The sequence below is a fragment of the Haliotis asinina genome, chromosome 1, assembly GCF_037392515.1.
Source record: "Haliotis asinina isolate JCU_RB_2024 chromosome 1, JCU_Hal_asi_v2, whole genome shotgun sequence".
Classification (NCBI taxonomy): domain Eukaryota; kingdom Metazoa; phylum Mollusca; class Gastropoda; order Lepetellida; family Haliotidae; genus Haliotis; species Haliotis asinina.
The window spans coordinates 19,608,920-19,630,966 of record NC_090280.1 but is presented as its reverse complement, the minus strand read 5'-3'; the positions used below and the strand labels follow the sequence as shown (position 1 = coordinate 19,630,966).

At 40.4% G+C, this 22,047-nt stretch overlaps 1 protein-coding gene across 1 annotated transcript in view; it reads left to right on the top strand.

The window, feature by feature from the left end:
• The first annotated feature begins 3,012 nt into the window (after positions 1 to 3,012).
• The window catches only part of LOC137288169 (multidrug resistance-associated protein 1-like), a 37,242-nt gene continuing 18,207 nt past the window's right edge, over positions 3,013 to 22,047 (top strand). Inside the window, exons 1-17 of the mRNA XM_067820603.1 lie at positions 3,013 to 3,179; positions 8,879 to 9,058; positions 9,829 to 9,954; positions 10,706 to 10,834; positions 11,284 to 11,412; positions 11,650 to 11,711; positions 12,924 to 13,061; positions 13,992 to 14,279; positions 14,662 to 14,842; positions 16,309 to 16,629; positions 17,291 to 17,428; positions 17,898 to 18,044; positions 18,693 to 18,777; positions 19,390 to 19,456; positions 20,282 to 20,408; positions 21,034 to 21,210; positions 21,651 to 21,818. Coding sequence (XP_067676704.1) covers positions 3,141 to 3,179; positions 8,879 to 9,058; positions 9,829 to 9,954; positions 10,706 to 10,834; positions 11,284 to 11,412; positions 11,650 to 11,711; positions 12,924 to 13,061; positions 13,992 to 14,279; positions 14,662 to 14,842; positions 16,309 to 16,629; positions 17,291 to 17,428; positions 17,898 to 18,044; positions 18,693 to 18,777; positions 19,390 to 19,456; positions 20,282 to 20,408; positions 21,034 to 21,210; positions 21,651 to 21,818 — 2,502 coding nt within the window. The 5' untranslated portion in view covers positions 3,013 to 3,140. The remainder of the gene's footprint in view (positions 3,180 to 8,878; positions 9,059 to 9,828; positions 9,955 to 10,705; positions 10,835 to 11,283; positions 11,413 to 11,649; positions 11,712 to 12,923; positions 13,062 to 13,991; positions 14,280 to 14,661; positions 14,843 to 16,308; positions 16,630 to 17,290; positions 17,429 to 17,897; positions 18,045 to 18,692; positions 18,778 to 19,389; positions 19,457 to 20,281; positions 20,409 to 21,033; positions 21,211 to 21,650; positions 21,819 to 22,047) is intronic.

Here is a 22,047-nt window from a genome sequence, read left to right as displayed (position 1 = left end):
GTTTGGTGTGTTGATACGACACACACAGTTCGTCCAGAACCTGATTAATCCCAGCAAAAACTCTGCTGGGTAAATACTCCCTTTAAACGTTTTTATCAATTCTACAAATAACATTTACATGTGTTTTTTTGTGATTTATCAGTCAATGGGTGGTAGCTGTGTTTACACATTTGGTCGTCTCACAGAAGGTGTGGGTTCGAATCCAAACCCTACTTCAGACAATGAAGCCAGTGTAATTCATGTTGTAAAAGGACACTATAAACGACCAACGCACTCATTAACCCGGACAATATGTGTCCATACGATCTCTTTGATGAATGTTCAGGTGTTATTAGGTACAATATCATAAATCTTCAAAACCATGCAAACGAGAATTTCATAGTGCAAAGTGAAATAAAATCAAACGTAAAAGGAGCTCCACATAAAGACGAAATGTCCCACCAAAGTAATTTTTAATAGTGTGATAAAAAAAGTGTGCAGCATGGTTCTTATCTTCTATTCTAAAACTTAGTACCAGCTTCAACTCTACCTGAAATATTGTGTGCCTCTGTGACTTGTGTTCGGTGTACAGAGAAAACAAGTTGTAATACTTATACGGATGAATCAGCGGAATTAGTGAAGACACCAGGCGGTCCCGAACACTGTAAGCTTCCCTTACCGATACCACCCATAAGTCTTAAAATATACCTTAGAACTATGAATAGATATATAACGCTGAATCTGCACTATATTATTATCCCCCCGCAACAACGAACTTGCGGGGGATATAGAAACGAGTTTAGTCCGTCCGTTCGTACGCCATACTTTGTCAGAATCGTATTCGTGATAGCTTGACCAACCTTGGTACACATGTCAAGCATGATCCTTAGACGTTCCTTGTGGGGTAAGATCCAGATATAAATTTTAGTTTTTGCAATTTCCAAAGGAACATGACTTAAGCTGTGACCATGAGAATGTCATCTTGTGCGGAGCATATCTCCTACACTTTGCATGCTAGCTTCATCAAACTTGGTACACATATCAAACATCATCCAAGATGTGTCTTTTGGTGTTTCGACCCAGCATCTAATTTATTTTTTTCGGTTTCCGTGACAACAAGTTTAACTTTGACTGAATTCGACAGTACTCTCTTTCCACTCTACCATATGAACACCAAACCACTGATACACTGTAATCGTAGGGAAAGATATCAGTATACACATGTAATATTTGTTTGAAACATGTACATATTTAGTGTCACAATGTTTGCTTCTATGCTGGAAGGGCTGCGAGTCAGTATCTGATTGACAGGTAATGTCAAATATTCAAATCTGTGGTCAATAATACCGTTAAGTACTTGCTAATGTATACAAAAATATTAGACTTATCAGTTGTTCCTGTTCTTTGCTTACACGTGCAGTTCCCGTTCAACAAATTCGATGTATATATTAATATCATGAGAGTCAACACTCTTTCATGGATGACATTAAGGGTAATGTCGATGTATTGCTTTCCCTTGCTGTCACATGTCTGTGGTTTAACGCCACACACAGCACGTTTTCTGGTTTTCTGGCAGTGTGACTGAGGCCGTTATGGCCAAGTGATTCAATAGTGTACCATTTGGAGAGTGAGTTTGGTTTTAGGTCGCAATCAGCAATATTCCAGCTACATGGCGGAGGTCTATAAATAGTCGAGACGAGACATTCCAGTGATCAACAGCATGATCATCGATCCTCGCAACTGGGAACCGATGACATGCATCAACGAAGTCAGCGACCCTAACCACCCAATCCCGTTAGTCGCCTCTTGCAAGCACGGGTGACTGAAGAAGAATTCTAACCCAGACTTTCACGGGTACTAGTGAGAGACAAAGCCAACTACAACTGGAATGTGTTATCGACAGCCGTTGTTAAATGCGCTGCAGGGAAGCTGTCTGGATGTTTAAATATGCAAATGAATGGTGTTTTAATGCATGTTATGTTGGTGTTGAAAAGCATGTAAACTTTTGACAATATCAGTAGATCCCTGATATTAAAGAATACTGGACCAATGATCACTGACTTTGAGTCCTAGCAGACTTTATATGTTTTTTTATACAATAGATAGTATTTTCACAACCAAATAGTTTCCGTGGAGATGTATCATTTAAAGGTTGCTTTTGTGATCTGAAACTTCTCGATCAAAATATAAAAATTCATATTTACACGAAAAGTGCTGATTTTCAATGTTGGGGTTCAATTGTTACATTTGCTCTGAAAACCTCTCTTCATTCTCAATGTATTGTAGAGAATCCTTCACCTCCGCTAAATGAATTGAGGTAGTAAAAAGGAAACTCTGTCAGGCAGCCTGGTTTATATCCCCACGTGTGTCAGCCTCAACATAATGCATCAAAAGATTCGCTGTCTTTCGTAACTGTCGTTCCAGTTTATAACCTGTACCTTCACGTCTACACTGAGGCAGTCACACGCTTCATGATGCTGTAAACTGCACGCTCTAACGTCATGCTCTACAACCTGTACACCATGCCTTAGAAAACGTCCGATTACAAAAAAATAATAGCATTAACGACGAACTTAATAGCTACGTTGCGATGGAAACACACAAAAACAGTGAATATCTTCATGTAAATTGAGAAATCTGCAAATAATGAAATTAGTTCATAATAAGGATATCAATTGGTTCCTAAACAAATGAATGAATAAATGGACAGATGAAAGAAGGAAGAAGCATGTAATTAAATAAACCTATATACGAACTGATTGATGTACAGATATTCACCGAGGGAAGGAAATAAGTGTTCCTCTATTTTTTTCCATTTTTTTTCTCAAAAGCTATGCGACACAAAGCTTGTGAAGAAACCTTGGGAAACATTAAAGGGCACTTATGCTTTAATGTCATTCCATATTGTTTCCCTCAGTATATATACTCACACACCAGGTACGGAAGAGCTACTTGTGAAAGTTATATTCAATTGGAGGCTGTTACTGTTATATGGTTTAAGCATACACATACGTATGTAGCCATGATGTTTACAGCGGGGTCAAAATAGAGTGCCATGTAACACTCAATGCCTCACCGGCTGCAGACTCGACTTTTACAGTGAGGGGATCGGCTTCACGCAAGACAAGATGAAGGTGTGCTGTGTGTGATTATACTGGGATATGGGCTCGTTTGAACAATTCTGTGGCGGTCCTTTCTGGGTAAGTCAAGCGTTGACACATACCTAAAATACCTGCAGATGCTTCATACAGTGTATTGTACTTACCGAGGCCACTCCACCTTCTGTGTTTGCAATTATTTTCCCTTTGTTTGTTCATAATTTAAAAGCAAATAGGAATCTAGCGTTTTTATAGTTTGCATGTGCATTGGTCAGAAACAATATAATTTACAGATACACTTCCTTGATGAATTACAAGTTCCACAATCACTTAATGCCTGCTGAGTAGGCGAAGGGTGCATGTTTCGAGGTCATTTAGTCTGCTGAGGATATTTGTATTGACTTTGCATTTACATTTTATTGGACCTCAGAAGATACAGGTTAGAACTGGTCTCCCATGTCTGTTGTGAGAATCGACCAACAGGTTCAGATGTTCAGACTCGCTGACTTGGTTGGTCATCGTATCCCAAATATGTAGAACAATGCGCATGCTGTTGATCATTTGTTTGTTTGGACCAGGCTGCCACTATTTAGAGGCGTTAATAAAATAAATTTAAAAAAAACACTAAACAAAACAACATGGGATTGCAGAGATTACCTTTTCAACAAGACAACAGACTGCCTGACAAGATGTTTTTATGGCTCTGTATGGTTAAAATGACAGAAACTGATTTCTCTCCGAGGAACTTTCAAGCATCACCAAAACTTTCTTCTTATGGTATTGATTCAGTCTGAAGAGAAAGGAAAGAGCAATAGTTTAAATCTGACGTTTTAGTGACTTTTTTATTCATATTTTATATTGTGTCTTCCAGCAATAGATTTGTATTTTATATTCTCCATATATTTCCCATGATGGTAGCGTCATTTTAAATGTCTGTGTGACATGCATATGTCATAGGAAGGTGTATTTCCTCACAAATATTATTTTCTTCTTTTCTATTACGCAGTAAAACGTCTGCAATGAAGTGATGCTACTTTTATCCATCTATGATATATATTTCCGTACTCCTCTTTGCGTTTGAATAGTTCAGTGTTTGACATTAATTTGCATAACTGTGAGGCTGTGTGAGGACATGATACCTGCGGGCCAATATGTTTTCACCCGAGGGCGAAATATTACACTTTCACTCTCAATTAGTAGCGTAAAATTAAACCGTAGTTGAATGATACTTATAGAAACAGTTTTATGTATTTGGAACATACGTTACGCATGATCTTTGTACCAGGGCTCGCTTAATACCAAGTTTATTCCTTATGCGGGATATTAACGAAACGGGAACCTCCTATAAATAAAATATGTGACCAACGTTGTAAACTTACTGTATTACTACACACGAAATCTGCCAATGGCATTTAGAAACGATATAGAGATGAGAAAAAAGAATACCGTGGACGTCAACTTGTTGAAAATGAGGAAAACGACGTTCATTCTTATTCCAACAAGTAAGTTGACATCCATGCGCCTGCACCTTTCTAAATTACACATGACTGACATGATCTGTCATGATGCATCTAGACACGCATGACTGCATTTTAAAAAGAAACAAAGATGAATGATATTCTCGTCCATGGATTTTCTGAACGTTGTTTCTATTATTTTGGTCATGAGTATATACCAACTTAAATAGCAAACAAGAATTTTAATATTCTTTTATCAGGGACTGGTTACAGCTCAGAGGGTTGGTTTCTTGACATATGACATTAATTCTGCAATGTATATTCATGTAATGATGTACGCAAAGTAAGCGTGACGTTTACACGATTTACGACATTCCGATTCATACGGCATGTAAATGAACGGATGGTCACGTGATCTGGAAAGTATGATCACGTGAATGCCCATTGTGACAGTCTTATCCTCTAATGACACTGTTACTACAGGCACATTAATATAATGTGTGTGGTGTGCGTGCGTGCGTGCGTGCGTGCGTGCGTGCGTGCGTGCGTGCGTGCGTGTGTCTATCTGTTCCGGGTTGCATAACTGGGGTAAATGCCTTGTCAAACACCGATGTCCATCCGTTGTCCAGCTAAAATGATCGGTATTCGGAAGAAATTGATTGGAAAAACTATATTTTATTATTGATACGAAAATAATGATATCGTTAACATATACTGATTGTTTTAGAAATGCGTTTTGATTCAGTTTTAATTTAGTTCTCAAAGACATACAATGTGCAGTTTTAGGACTTTATTCTGTACCTTTATTTGTTCACAGCGCAGAACGTAAGAACTCCTAAATATGTGCAGAACTCTGTTTTGTTATATTTATATTAATGATTATGCAAAAATATGTCACTAATCACCAATAAAAAGAAATATATTCATTCCTTTCAGACATTGTTTTGATTTTTTGGTCAAAGTTGCGTCTCCAATATTTACCGATAATCGATCGATATTAAGTAAACGAGTATCTGGGGTATGACTTGGTTTTGCATCAAACTACACAGAAATAATATCACGTGAGGTAAGGATGAACTATGTAAATTTTGGATAGATATGTTTTTTCATCTAAAGTTTACAGAGCTGCGAAAGTATTTGAGGGGCTTCGGTTGCGAACACCGCTAATGTTCCGCTTATAAAACTAATGAAGCCGTTGTTTGGTGCTCCACGAGCGGAGATCCGTAAATGTTTGGAATAGAATAGGCCTTCAGCAATCCACGCGTATCATAAAAGGTAACTATGCTTGCCGTAAGAGGCGACTAACGGGATCGGGTGGTCAGACTCGCTGACTTGATTGACACATGTCATCGGTTCCCAGTTGCTCAGATCGATGCTCATGCAGTTGATCACTGGATTGTCTGGTCCAGACTCGATTATTTAGAGACCGCCGCCCTATAGCTGGAATATTGCTGACTGCGGTGTAAAACTATACTCACTCACTCGCTCTACGAGCGGACACTCCTAAAGAAACCAATTGAACCATGGAGGATACATGGAAGATACTTAACAAGAGTTGAGAGTCTGCTTTTTGAGGGCAATGGTTCATCAAGTGCAGTTGGTAAGGTCCCACGGCAAGTGCCTGCATTTGATTCATCTGTAGCGACACATCGACATCATGCAGTGTTTTGACCGTTGTATGAAAGTAATCACGGCTTTAGACAGTTACGGCTTTAGACAGTCACGGCTTTAGACAGTCACGGCTTTAGACAGTCACAGCTTTAGACAGTCACGGCTTTAGACAGTCACGGCTTTAGACAGTTACGGCTTTAGACAGTCACGGCTTTAGACAGTCACGGCTTTAGACAGTCACAGCTTTAGACAGTCACGGCTTTAGACAGTCACGGCTTTAGACAGTCACAGCTTTAGACAGTCACAGCTTTAGACAGTCACAGCTTTAGACAGTCACAGCTTTAGACGGTCACAGCTTTAGACAGTCACGGCTTTAGACAGTCACGGCTTTAGACAGTCTGAACTTTAGACAGTCACAGCTTTAGACAGTCACGGCTTTAGATAGTCACGGCTTTAGACAGTCACGGCTTTAGACAGTCACGGCTTTAGACAGTCACAGCTTTAGACAGTCACGGCTTTAGACAGTCACAGCTTTAGACGGTCACAGCTTTAGACAGTCACGGCTTTAGACAGTCACGGCTTTAGACAGTCACGGCTTTAGACAGTCACAGCTTTAGACAGTCACGGCTTTAGACAGTCACAGCTTTAGACAGTCACGGCTATAGACAGTCACGGCTTTAGACAGTCACGGCTTTAGACAGTCACAGCTGTAGATAGTTACGGCTTTAGACAGTCACAGCTTTAGACAGTCACGGCTTTAGACAGTCACAGCTTTAGACAGTCACGGCTTTAGACAGTCACAGCTTTAGACAGTGTGAACTTTAGACAGTCACAGCTTTAGACAGTCACAGCTTTAGACAGTCACGACTTTAGACAGTCACAGCTTTAGACAGTCACGGCTTTAGACAGTCACAGCTTTAGACAGTCACGGCTTTAGACAGTGTGAACTTTAGACAGTCACAGCTTTAGACAGTCACAGCTTTAGACAGTCACAGCTTTAGACAGTCACAGCTTTAGACAGTCACGGCTTTAGACAGTCACAGCTTTAGACAGTCACGGCTTTAGACAGTCACAGCTTTAGACAGTCACGGCTTTAGACAGTCACAGCTTTAGACAGTCACAGCTTTAGACAGTCACGGCTTTAGACAGTCACAGCTTTAGACAGTCACGGCTATAGACAGTCACGGCTTTAGACAGTCACGGCTTTAGACAGTTACGGCTTTAGACAGTTACGGCTTTAGACAGTCACGGCTTTAGACAGTCACAGCTTTAGACAGTCACGGCTTTAGACAGTCACAGCTTTAGACAGTCACGGCTTTAGACAGTCACAGCTTTAGACAGTCACGGCTTTAGACAGTCACGGCTTTAGACAGTTACGGCTTTAGACAGTCACGGCTTTAGACAGTCACGGCTTTAGACAGTCACGGCTTTAGATAGTCACGGCTTTAGACAGTCACGGCTTCAGCTCTTTTAAGAAGTAACGTCTTGTAAACTGTGTACAGAGATGTCGACTGTGTACAGAGAAGTGTTGAACCGATCAAATCAAAATAGAACTACATGTGTATGAGTCTTATGGTGCCATTCTCTTAGAAAACACATTTTCAAGAGGAATTTCTCGTTGCTTTGATTAGTCTTTTGGTAATTCAATGTACTCAGTATTGTCTAGAAATATCGAATAAGTTCTTGTTACTTCAAAACTGAAATTATGTTTTCTCTTAATACGATGGTATCTTTGTGTTTTGGTTGCTCAAATTAAATTGTCCTTATTATTGGCATCTGTAAAAAAACTCGAAATTTCAAGTTCTTGAATTTTGAAGTAACGACAAAATACCCAAACTTTCGGGAAGTTCATACAAGAACATAACTGAAGAAAATATACTCGGAATTGCAAGTTTTGGAAGCAACATTAATTAACAAACCTTGATCACTTAAACAGTGAGATGTTCAGATACATCTCTTTTCCACTACCCCATGGAGAAATGAACAGTATGATTCAAAATAAGTGGTCACACCAGCACGTCTCACATTGTATCCATGTGGGGAACTGAACCTGGGCCTTTGGTGTGACGCGCTACCGCTTAAACCACTACGCTACGCCACTGGTTCCTTCATATGTATTGCTAAGCATTATGAATGCGTTACCAATTAAATACCATTAAATCAATCAAATATTCAGTATCGCACACACATATCGACCACTTTACAGTGGAAACGTCATATCTTTCTTAGATATTTAACGAAGTGATCACGGTATGTTGATGTGTGGCATTTCACCAATAGAGAGAATATTTTGCAAGATAACGGGATAACATCCATCTTCTTTTAAGTCACTCATATATGTGACCATTATGAAAAGCTAGAATGTGCTGTTTTATATAATGTTTTGCTTATCTTACCCCCGTGTTATTGCTGGAAGTTTGATAGTTATAACGTAATAACTGACTTGTCAGGGTTTCTGTTGTTTATTACAAATGTTTGTCACCAGAAAAGGATGAATTCGCAAGTTCCCTTGAAATAGAATACATTCGCTTCACTACTGAATAGATTAGATTGCCTGAACAGATTATATTGCATCTATATATCAGCCAAGTAATTAATCATTTTCTATTCTTTCAAGTAAACCTTAAGTAGTGTAGGATCGTTAATGTTCATAATTGCTGATCCCCAAAATTGCACACCCCACATGCTCTGGCACTCTTAACATACTTGATCATAGTTGAACACTGATTTCAGAATCAGACCCTGCTGCAAAACAACACGTGGCCGGAACTGACGTCATGTTTCCGGTCTACACTTCTAATCTGGGCGCCCTGTGCCTTCCTGTGGATGGTCGCTGTTGTCTATATACCTTACACCGTCTCCAGACCCAAGACGCCAAAACTTCCTTTCAGTGCCCTGAACCTCATCAAAACAGTGAGTGTCTAGCTGGCCTTCAGGGTGTGATGCCTCAGCGGACAGTATTTTGTCAGATATGAACCCAACAAACGTGCAATCAGAGTTCGTGGCCATTAATCACTGTTACGGCTGACACGATACTATATACATTTGTTTTCTTTTTTTAATTTAAGAAAATATAATATGCATCTGTTGTGTTGCTGAAACTTCAACGTCCCCAACAGTTCTAACAGATAAGCATGAGCTTCTTCATTATAGTATCGATAGACAAGAGAGAAGCAGGTGTATGATCCATGGTAAAACATGCAGGAGATGGAACTGGAAGTGTGTGGTGATTGATCAGCCAAGTTTTCTGTTTTTCTGCAAAGGCTGAGTCTGATCTTTGTTGAGGAACCAAGCACGTTAACCCAGCTGGGATGTAGGCAGATGTCAGACCCAATACATTATTCCCTTGACAGGAATTCACAGAGCTTTACAAAATTACAAATGAATAACAACATATATGTAAATACTAAGAAAAGGTATTTGTATTTTAAATATGAATATGTATTTTAAAATGACTATATGAATATGATGATAATTGAACATTCAATATTTGTTTAAAACTGCAATACTTATAAGGTACAAAAGACGTTCCAGCCCGTTTTATCTTGGCGATTGGAACTGGTCGGCTCTGTGTAACGGCGTGCCAGAAGGTATACGCTTATACTCTAAGTATACTCTTACTCATGTGGTAGTATTAACACGTATTAACACGTATTAACACGTATGTACTTTTTCTATTTCAGCTATGCTGTATGTCTTTAATCATGCTCGGTATTCTGGATATGTCCCACCTGGCGGGACTGGAAGCCAATGGGCTAATAGTTCCGTGGGCCAGGTTTACAGGTCACTTGGTGGAGGTACTCACGTTTGTAAGTAAACTTTTTCAGTATTATTCTAAATGACATTTAGTCTTGTTGTATGTTTGGGCAGTGGTTTAACGTGTTCGCTCGACACCCCGAAGACCTAGGTTCAGTCTCCACATTTATATACTACGTGAAGACGATTTTGGTGTCCCCATCGTCATATTGCTAGACTGTTGCTGAAAGTGGGCAAAACATCATACACGCGTATTTGCAATTTAACCTGAGTTAACCGGGTGCTTTTCGGGTTCGTGGAACTTTACACCAAGCTAGGTATCTGGTATGGTAGTATCATGATCATGGTAGTATCTCAGTGCTACTACACTATCAGGGTACCGAGATTTCAGAGTAAACTAGCAAAGGTAGTCTCACGGTGGTTTCACGTTACTGGCTTTGTTGTGTTGTGTCTTGATTTCAACACTAACCCATCAACTTGCCATCCAAACAAGGAGTTCAGTACCGACTCAGCAATTTGCCAATCAAACAATGAATTCAGCACTGACTTACCAACATGCCAACCAAACAATAACTTCAATACTGACTGACCAACGTTCTAACCAAACACTGTATCCAATACTGACTGACCAACATGCCAACCAAACACTGACTTCAATACTGACTCATGAACTTGCCAACCAAACAATGACTTCAATACTGACGGACCAACGAGCCAACCAAACATTGACTTCAATACTGTCTCATCAACTTGCCAATCAAACAATGACTTCTCTCTCCAGTACATTTCTCGTTCTGTTGCCAGATGTTGGCAGTTGCTCTCATCCAGTTAGACCGAGTTAGAGGAGTGTTCACATCCGGTGTCCTGTTCGTCTTCTGGACGCTCATGCTGATCACATCTGTCGTCCCTCTCTATACGTACATCATGTTGGAGGTGAGGCGGCCTTCCATTTCTTGTTATTTACCTGCTCCTGCTAAATGCGACGAAAACCATCCTCAGCCCAGTATTTTCACAATTCCATAATAACTAAAGGATTACTGCTGGGAAATGCTGCCAAGTGAGTAAGGTGCATCCAATTGTCCTTGAAAGGAATGAATTGGAATTTGTCATCATTTTTAATTCTTCGTGAGGCCGACAAAATAATCGGAAGGTCAGACGAGGTGACGAGTCCTCCATATTCACCTATGGTATGTTAGACTCATTACATTTTCATTGCATCTGGAACATTGCTCCGTTTGGTGGTAACAACGAAACTCATAGCTCATAATATGGATACGTATGACTCCGACCGCAGGCATTGCGTGTGCAGTTGAACCTATCGCTGTTCTGATTCAGTATACTGTTATGCATCATGTGTTTAAAAGACAAATTATTTATTTCAGACTTATGGAGACGACATCCTGATATTCAGTTTCTTCTGTTTGAAATTTTCTCTGATAAGCATCTTGTTTCTGCTGCATTGGTTTTCGGATTTGCCGGGATCAGGAAGAGGCTACTATCCGCTCGGAGAGGTTTGTGATCATCCTCGCAAGTCAAGGGTATTTTATATATTTTGGACATAAGTAAGCATGATCATATATGATTTTTGAGTTTTGACTATTACTACGTAGCACTGTTAACCAGTTTGTCAATGGAGTCACACCTGCCACTCTCTTGAATTGTGTTTTCATTCCTGCTCCAGCGGGTATCACAAATTCAGCCATGCGTTCACTTTCGTTGTCTGTGGATGTAGATGTGAATATTTCCAGAATCCCTGCCCTGAGGTGACAGCGTCTTTCCCGTCAAGACGTATCTTCTGGTGGATGACGAAGTAGGTAGCATCTGTAATCCCCTATCTATACACTGTGATGGCATGCACTGTCATCACTTTCTAAACCACGTCAGTTGTAAAAAAAGCATGTACGAATTAGCGCCCTTTGCCGCTTTCCATAACGATTACTGTGCTTCATAGCTTTCAGAAAGGCATTGCCACTGTGCGTAAGAATTATCTCGTTTGATCTTTGCGCACGAATTGACGCAGTTTGCCTCTGTCCTCACGAAACTGCACTTAACCCTTTTCCGTAAGACTGTTTAATCCAAAACGTAAGTGGTTCTACTTACCGAACATTCACATTTGTATTTTGCAATTTGTAACACATGCACAAAAGTATCAACTGGAAGTATCCGTCCAGAAACATTGTTTGGAGGGACCTCGCCATTCCAGAAGACTTTTCTTTCGTACGGAATCGGTAGACTGGATGCTTTATTAGCACTGTCATAGTTAGTATTGAGTGAGTGAGTTTAGTTTTAGCAATATCCTAGCATTATCATGGAGGTTATATGTAATGGGCTTTACTTTGTGTATCCATGTAGGGTACAGAGTAATATGCCGTGGTGTGACTGAAACCGGGAAGATTTTATCCGGAAATTCTGTTTGAATTAATGAGTTATGTAGCACTTCCTTGTACTGCGAAAAGCCAGACTGAAAGACAAATATTGGAATTTTATACGTACATTATACTTCGCCTTTTACTATTTAGTTCGAATACACTTGAAGCCTCATCCAAGTCAGCTTTCGACATCATACTCAATGTGGCCTGTCAACAGATGAACAGTATATTAATGCTAGTGCCTGAGTGAGTGAAATTAGTTTTACGCCACCCTTAGCAATATTCCAGTAACATCACGGTGGAGGATACCGAAAATGGGCCTCACATATTCTGCCCATGTGGGAAATTGAACCCGGGTCTTCGGTGTGACGTGCGAACACTTTAACCTCAAGGCTAATCCACCGGCCCAATATCATGCGGACTGATATAGGTAAATAATAAGAAAGAATATTTCGCTCGCACTACTCAACACTGACTTACATTTCTCTTATTGTGAAGCAGAATATGTTCATCCAGTGCATCGACTACGTACAGTAAACATATTTCTAACATCGAGATAACATTTTAACTTTGCAAAACCTTAACTTAATAAATTTCTTTAATGTGCATATTATTTATCCATATATTAAAGTTTATTGTCACTTTCCTGCTAGGCTTGTGATCCTCGGCTACAGAAAAGGAATAAAAGAAGTGGATCTATGGAATCTGAACCCAAGAGATACCTGCCGAACTCTGGTACCTCCTTTCGAATCACAGTGGCGGGAGGAGGTGTCTCGCGTCACCACAGTCAAGTAAGTTCGTGAATGAATGAATATGTTTTTGTGCCGCTAATAACGATATTCCAGCAACATCACGGTGGTGACATCATAATGAGATTGAACTCGAACCTTTAGCATGACAAACGAACGCTTCGGCCATTGAGCTAAATAATTTGATAAATCGGTTTAGATTAACACTGCTTTCAACAGTATATGAGTGAGACAAGTTTGACTAATTTGCCAGGAATGCTCGAAGTAGTGATACAAGTCACTGACCGGTGTAGCATTCATGAAACCCATCAATGCAGGTAGATTCATAATGAATGCGTGTTTTGATCTAAACAGTGATTGTGGGCTTCGTCATAGGAAAGTAAGTCTGATAATCCAAATATACTGAATAGCAAATAGAAGACATAAACATAAACACTTATTTCAATGAGATTTCATTATTTCGAAAATTGCGTTTCTTTTGCTGTTCAGTATATGATACGCAAAAAATATGCTTTATGTGGATTAATTTCGTCGAATATGGTACGAGCAGATTCCAGATCCACACAGCATGCACGGACGCAGTATTACGAGTTACTGTATCCATGTCGTATAGTATATGCTTACGAATTGTGTAGTGCTACGAACACTCTTTGGGTCGTTCCCCAAGACTATCATTCTTGGCTATCAGTTTACGATACTGCATTTCAAATACTCTTCTTACATACTGTTAGGATACAAAAAGCGTTCGAAGCTCCACCATTCCAAGGACTATATAGAGGCAGGGTTTCCTCTAATATTCATCATTGAAACATGTTTTCAAATTTATCAAACATTCAAATTCTGCTCAAAGATCGAACATTCAAATATTTTCTCAAAGACAAGGCGTCAAAATATTATTTTGCAGGCATAAGTTTCAAACCTATATTAAGCGCTCAGCTTTCTGATTTCATCATAAGACAAATGTTATTTCAGACCACAGATGAAAAAAAGAAAACAAACAGTAATAACTTCCAATTATACCTATCATAATGACTACCAGGAAAGCTCGCCATTATTGAAGAAACACCACATCAATATTAGCACCAGCGCAACGTCAAGCTACACAGACTCATTTGAGAAAATTCAAGATATCGCCACTTCACGTAGACGCCCGTCGCTATTCCGAGTCCTGTGGAAGCTGTACGGAGCACGAATAATCCTAATGTCAACTTTGACCTTAACCAGCGATACACTCAAACTGGCTGGGCCATTAATATTGAGGTGAGAAATGCACCAGAGCCATCATATGTATTCTGCTACGGGAAGATTTCCTGGACGTGTGATACCAGTGACTGGAAGTTGTATGAATGATCGAAGCGTAGAAATACAGGCATTGATATTATTTTCCTTTGAAATGAATAAAAAGTTACATTTTATTTCAAAAAACCTAACAACTCAACAAGAGATTATGATGGCGATGATGTTATGATTATGATGATGATCATCATCATCATAATCATGCTGCTCCTGCTCCTGCTGCTGCTGATGATGATGGCGACAATATGGTGGGTAGATGATGATATGGTCTATTGTGATGATGTAGTGATGATACGATGATGATGATGATGATGATGATGATGATGATGATGACGACTTTCCGTAGTGCCCTGATCAGCTATGTCTCGGACAAGTCGGACCGGGAGGCGTGGTGGGGCTATGTCCTGGCCTCCGCGTTGTTGGCTCTACAGCTGGTTACTAGTATCATCGCACAGGCCGGCTTTGCCATAGCAACCGTTCTGGGAATGCACATCAAGACCACGTGTATCTCAGCAGTCTATAAGAAGGTGCTTTTGTTTTGCCTATTATGTTTGAATGCTTAACCTTACACAAAATAAATAAAGAAAGAAAAAACAATCGAAAAAACACTGAAACATGGATGAAGACCGTTTGCATCAAAAGAATCGCACGTGTATAGACACATATATTATTTTGCTTCCTGAGTGTTTCAAGTGTTCGCGCGTCCTATTAAAGTTACATTTGATAAAATTGCGTTGTGGAAGCGAGATTCCAAGAATACTGTTTTTGCACCTCAGTCTATCCTACGAAATTGCATTCCTTTGAAAAAGGTACAAGGATAAAATGGAAATTGTTTCGATACTTTGGGAATTCTTTAGGCCAGCATATATTTTCGTATGATATTTCATATTTGATAACGAGAACCCATAACGGAGCATACCACGGGAATTCCGAATTGCTCCTTGAACCAAATGTTTCTCTATCCACAAAGGAAAGGGTAGGATTGAAATGCGTTTTCATAGGGCGGTGAAAAGACGCACGTCACGCACTCTTGATGCAGATCAGAAAAGTACGTATCTCTACCAACACCTCCACCTTACTCAGCTGCACATACACACGCACGCACACACGCACACACACACAATCAGATGTACACGCCGATGTGTCTGATTATTGGAGTTACTGTTTACCGACGGTACTTGGGGATTATGGTCGTAAAAACATTGTCGTATTATTCATGGCCCTCGATATTTGCTGGGACAAATGCTTGATTTCTCTACATTTGTTCACAGGTCTGATTAATGATAGCAATAATAAGGGCAAATGTAATGCACTGAAATCCGCACGATGCTACTATCTGAGTGTTGTTACCTCGGATAACCCAAGCTGCCCGTCAGCCCTAGACGGTTAATAGTTACATGGCATATCATATCGGGTACCCATTTTCTTCTGGGTCAACAGAGTCTGAACAAACCCACTTGCCTAAGATGAGGCCACATGTATCACATGTGCTTCGTTGTAGGGCAGGACAGAAGTACTAGTCCCAGAAAGGAATCAAACTGACAAATCGGTCACCCGTACATGAACTCTCCGCGCCCAATGATGTTTTACTTCAACTGATTTGTGATCTGAGCACTACGGACTAGTGAAGGTCCCGGGGTAGAATATGCCTTCAACAACCCATGCTTGCCATAAAAAGCGACTATGCTTGTCGTAAGAGTCGACTAACGGGATCGAGTGGTCATGCTCGCTGACGTGGTTGACACATGGTTCATCGGTTCTCAACTGCGCAGATCGATGTTCATGCTATTGATCACTGGATTATCTGGTCGAGACTCGATTATCTACAGATCGCCGCTATATAGCTGGAATATTGCTGAGTGTGACGTAAAACTAAACTCACTCGCTGACCTTGAGCACTACGCACAGGGCCACACACCATTCATCACAGCACCAATTATTATGATACCTCCAAATGTTGATGATTTTAAAGTCATCACAATGGTCTTTCTAGGCGTTAACATTGAACAACGAGGCCAAAAAAACCACGACGACTGGTGAAATCGTCAACCTGATGTCAGTGGACATTCAGCGAATATGCGATGTCATGACGAACCTCGCCCTCCTCTCGTCTGTACCTATCCAGATCATCGTGTCCATTGTGATGATCTACCGGACAATAGGAGCGTCCGTGTTCTCCGGACTCGCGCTTCTGCTTTTCCTACTACCCCTCAACGCTGCCCTCAGTGGACGCCAGAAGAGGTTACAGACCCTGAATCTCCAGCTGAAGGGCGAGCGCATCAAGCTACTGAATGAAGTCCTGAACGGGATCAAGGTACGTACCTCGTCACTCCGTTATTAATTCCATTACATGGTAATTATACTTCATCGAGGACATGGGAAGCACCAGTGGCCTGAATATCTCACAAAGGAATTCTGTAATTTTCTGTTTCTCTGCGCTAAACTGTCAGGCCAAAAAACCCCGACCACTTGACAACTACGTTTTTCTTAAACATTGCTAATCACTGACACACTGCTGAATTACTGCTAAAGTAGCACATCCTTGTAAACTACCGGGATATTAGAGAATATAAAAATATAAGTTTCACAGAAAAAACTTTAAAGTGTCAACGGGATTTTCTTCCGCAGAAAAAGTACAATCGTCAAAAAACTTTGATTTAATTTCGTTAGGGTGGTTGCTTCAATAGAAACGATATCTAGTCACAAAAGCAATGTATTTTCCTTAGCCCTCATCGAATGAAAAATATAAACAGTAAAACAAAACGTATTTTGATATTGTTGCTTGGATGGTTCTTATGAGTCTATCCATGTCGTGAAAACAAAAAGGTTCATCATCATCATCATCATCATCATCATCATCATCATCCCCATTAACAATAACACAGACATAATCATCATCATTTCAGCAGCAGTATCGATTACGTAATGCCCACCATAACGTCTCTCCATGTGCATGTCGATGTCTCTTTGCTAAGGTTCTGAAGCTGTACGCTTGGGAAACGTCTTTCAAGCGGAAGGTGGAGTCAGTGCGGAGGAAGGAGGTGGACGTGCTTCTGAGGATCTCCTACCTGTCCGCGGCTCTGGGCATCAGTTGGACACTGGCACCATTTCTGGTTTGTCAATCATTATCCCAATCTGATGCAGTCACACACTATCCTCAGTTGGTGCAGCTGAAACGTCGTCATCATCTGCTGCAGGTCAAACAGTATCCTTGTCAGATGCAGGTTTAAGATTACTTACTTTCACAAAACATTTATACGTAAAATCGAAATTCATACCCAATTAAGGCAGTGGCTTTCTATTGTGATTTGACGAACAAGAGAAATACAATTTCTTGCGGGCAAAAGAAGAGAAGTTTTATCCTCCAGTGAGTTTCAAGCGCCCCGGTCCTGGCCCAAACATGTAGGGTGTCGTTTAGGTCAGTTGACCTTAATTTAGAATACATTAATGGAATCATCAGGCAGAATTTGTGCATGCTTGGCAAAACCAGCGTAGCACAGTTGAAATAGGACTGTCAATTTCAATGTGTCATGATGTGCATTTTTAAGCTTGTGTTTACCACAGCATTTTGCTTGACGACAGGTTGTCCTGGCAACTTTTGCAACGTACATCTTCAGTGACCCCACCAACCAGCTGGACGCAAACAAAGCTTTTGTCACCCTCTCCCTCTTCAACATCCTCCGTGTCCCCATGAACCTCCTCCCTGGAATCATCACGAGCGCAATACAGGTAACTTTGTTGTATCCAGTTGCATCCTTTCAGGTCTCGGGATCCCCTGTTTGGGATTTATTCCATGCTTTTCAGTTGTGGGGATCTTGTGTTGTGGTCATATTGATACGATGTCTGATCCACTGCCACCAGTCTGACAACTGACGGTGCGAGAGAGAGTGACTGTGAGTGTGAGTGGATGGGTGAGCGAGTACGTGAGTGAGTCAGTGGTGTTATTGTAAATGTGCATGCGTATGTGTGTGTGCGGTAGCGTTTACGGTTGAGTGTTGGGTCAGTGACCGGGTGTATGTCTGGAGTACAGAGACTTTGGCGGCATCAAAATATTGGAAACAGAACGCTGTGTCTACGTGACAAGCGATTCGCGTTTTTGTTGAAGTTGTGCATGCATGTCACAACTTAAAACTATAATTGTTCAGGGCAAAACTGCACTATACTTGGAGGAACTATTACACCATACGTGTCGGCAGGGTGAACTGGTGTATCTTCATTAAACAATGAAAAGTTCTGGAAGACAAACCGGAACTTTATCAACAGTCATCGATAAAAGTTTAATATCAAATCAGCCAGTTATCAACCCTATAGAGATATCAACCAATACAATGGTTAGATATTTGGTATAGTAATAGATATAATCTATTTCTCTCTAAGGCTTTCGTTTCGACCCGACGTGTGAACGAATTTCTGTGTACTGAAGACCTTAATCCTGAAAACGTACAGACTGACCATCAATCAGGTAAGCATACAAACAGTAAAGTCGGCTTAAAACGAACTCAGTGGAATCAATTCTTGAGTCATGTATGGATGCAAAGTAAGATCTGAACGTCAGTCAGATACACATTGTATATTCTCGAGTTCGATTATTCACACAGGTATATGCACGTGCTGTGACAGAGATACATCATGAACAAGATAAGTATTGGTACAAAACGGCAAGCAATGGTTGATTATCAGTCGGATACGTATTGATGTAACATGTGAAGTGAATATAATATATGATTTCTAGAATAAGTGTTTATACATCATAAATAAATATAATTATGTCATATGTAGAATGTTTAAGAACATGTCAGGAAATCATGATACATACGTGGTTTTTGAGTAAAAGTATTTCAGGTTAACAGATTGTTTATAAGTTTCAAATATGACTCAATACAAACAGTTTATGATTCATTAATAAGAGATCGTCTACCAACTATCCTCATTTCTAAGTTCTGTAAGGACCACAACGGAGCCATTGTTTCAATGCATCATGAAAAGTGAAACTAGCATGAGTTGACTGGTTTCGAGTACCCCATACTTTATTTTCTATCACAAGAGTTGTCGGCTGACTTTGTGTTTCTTTCAGACTACGCAGTGCAAATCATAAACGGAACGTTCACCTGGGACAGAACGATGGAGCCCACGCTTACACAGTAAGGTTCCTGGTATCAGTTAGTTAATCCACCTCCTGACAAGTCAGTTTACGCACAGGCAAACTGTAGCGCAAGTGGGGTTGCGCAGCGTAGAGAATATGACCAGTCTTCATATATGCGAACGAAGCGAGCAAAGGTTGACAACACACTTCCCTCGCTTCGGTTCAACAAATATTTTGCATGTCAAAATAAAATATCGCAACCATCGAAGGTACACTCCAAATTCCTCACTGGGTTGTGCTTTCAGATCTCCAACGCCATATTTAATAATTACTCACGTGAAATATGTTTTATTCAACAATTTAAGCGCCACTCGTGGTACATCAGACCGTTCTTCGCCACCATTACCCCTGCCAGCTTCCGGTTCAAAGCAGTGAAGGAACAAGTTATTATTCCGTATGGAATATATAAAGAGTTACCTCCCATGCTTCATACGCCCACCACGCCAGAAGTATGTTACAAAATCAAAATTGAATGGTACAAAAGATCTAACAACAACGCCGACACTTAAGACAAATACATTCCAAGAGAATCATGATAAAATTAGGCAATATGGTATATCTTTATAATTTCTGCTTATTCTTGTTCCTTCACTCCGTTGAGCCGGTGGGGTATCCTAGTGACTATAGCCTTCGCTCGTCAGGTACCCGGGTTCGATTGTCCACACGGGTACTATGTGCTAGAATGTTGCCTCTTACTACAAGCATGGTGGCTGAAGACGAGCTCTAGCTTCACGGGTAGACGTTTAGAAGGCGACTGTCTGTGTTAGGATCGGGAATCCGAGATAAGATGTTGATGAGTATACGTCATCATGACGTGTTACAGCATTAACCTGAACATCCGAGAGGGGGCGCTGGTTGCTATCGTGGGCCAGGTGGCTTCTGGGAAGACATCTGTCATATCATCGATCCTTGGCGAGATGGAGAAAATATCTGGGACTGTCACAGTACAGGTACTACCAGTACCAATAATGGATATAGTTCACATGCTCCCTGAAAGGCTCTAAGCACAATTTTACATGTCCAATTCAATCACTCCGGCTGAACAGTATCGTAACATACGTTGTATGCAGAATTACACTTTCTTGGTAAAGTATAGATTCTAGTACATTTTAGTTCTTTTCTTTTTTTTGATACAGCAGTATCAGTTGTAAAGGTTAAAGAATATTTCAAAGTAGTTTTAGAAACAATTGGCTGTACCAATTAAATTCCTGTAAGCTCACTCCGTCCGTCCATCTATTTCTCCCTCCTTCTTTCTGTCCGTATGTCCGTCCATCAATTTCAGTACTTTTCCATATATTCCCATATTTGTGGCGCATTAATCGAATACAAATGAACGCATGTTAATTGTTTAACTGGCAGTACTCTCATAATATCACTACTATTCATCAGTGAGGCATCCTGTGTTTTTGGATTTTAAAATCCGAGGATACATATGGAGAAATAGGTAGCTCGAGACAAGAGATGTGTCCATACAATACCATTGTGTTGATTCATGTTTGCTTTCTTCTTAAACATCATTGTAGTTTGTAAAATTAAAAGGTCCATCATTATAAAACCCAACCCCTTCTACTCCAGTCGTCGACGGGCTACGTGCCGCAACAAGCCTGGATACAAAACTGTAGTCTCCGGGACAACATCGTGTTTGGGAAAAGATGGCGGGAGAAGAAATATAAAACCGTGATTGAGGCATGCGCACTGAAAGACGACCTTGCCCTTCTTCCTGCCGGCGACAAAACTGAGATTGGCGAGAAGGTGAGAGACATTAAGTCTCACTTTGTTTCCTTGGTTTATTCAAATTGCCTCTGCAGAAGGACTATGAAGTGACAAGCGACGATTTAACGTTGGCTTACGACGTCATACTCTGGGATGTTTCGACCTTGTTTATCGTAAAGAGTTTTGCACGTGATGATTGAAAACTCGTCGAAAGACACCGTGAAAGAATGCTGTCGAACGTTAACATCAACTGACCAATCAGTTATATCGAGACACCTGCTGTAATGTGTTTTGTTAAAGGCATCAATTGATCAGTCCTGACTTAAGTCCGTTCTGCCAATGTTTCCATTTATTGTTGTGGAGAATGAAAAAGTCGATGTAGCCATATGACTAAATGAATGAGACGTTACTTGATTTCACGACAATATTTCATCAGCTTCATCATATTCGTGTTTTGTCGTGTCGACCTTGACCTTTAGGGTATCAACTTGAGCGGAGGTCAGAAGCAGCGCGTGAGTCTTGCACGTGCGGTTTACAGTAACTCGGACATCTATCTGTTTGATGACCCTCTGAGCGCCGTGGACAGTCATGTGGGAAAGCACATCTTCAAGAGCGTCATCGGCGCTAATGGCTTACTCCATGGAAAAGTGGGTACCTCCGATATCAACAATAGACTTATTCAGCTCGCAGTTAATTTGAGTATTTGTCAATAACGTTTATCATTCATTCAATGGATTTTTCTCAGTGCGTAGAATTCATGTTGTTTTGTTTGACTGATATATGAACTTGTTGTCGTTTTACAAGTCACTCGTTATGAATAAATTGTGTTTTATGCAATCAAACATTTTCTTTATCAAACAATAATGAAGTTTTGTT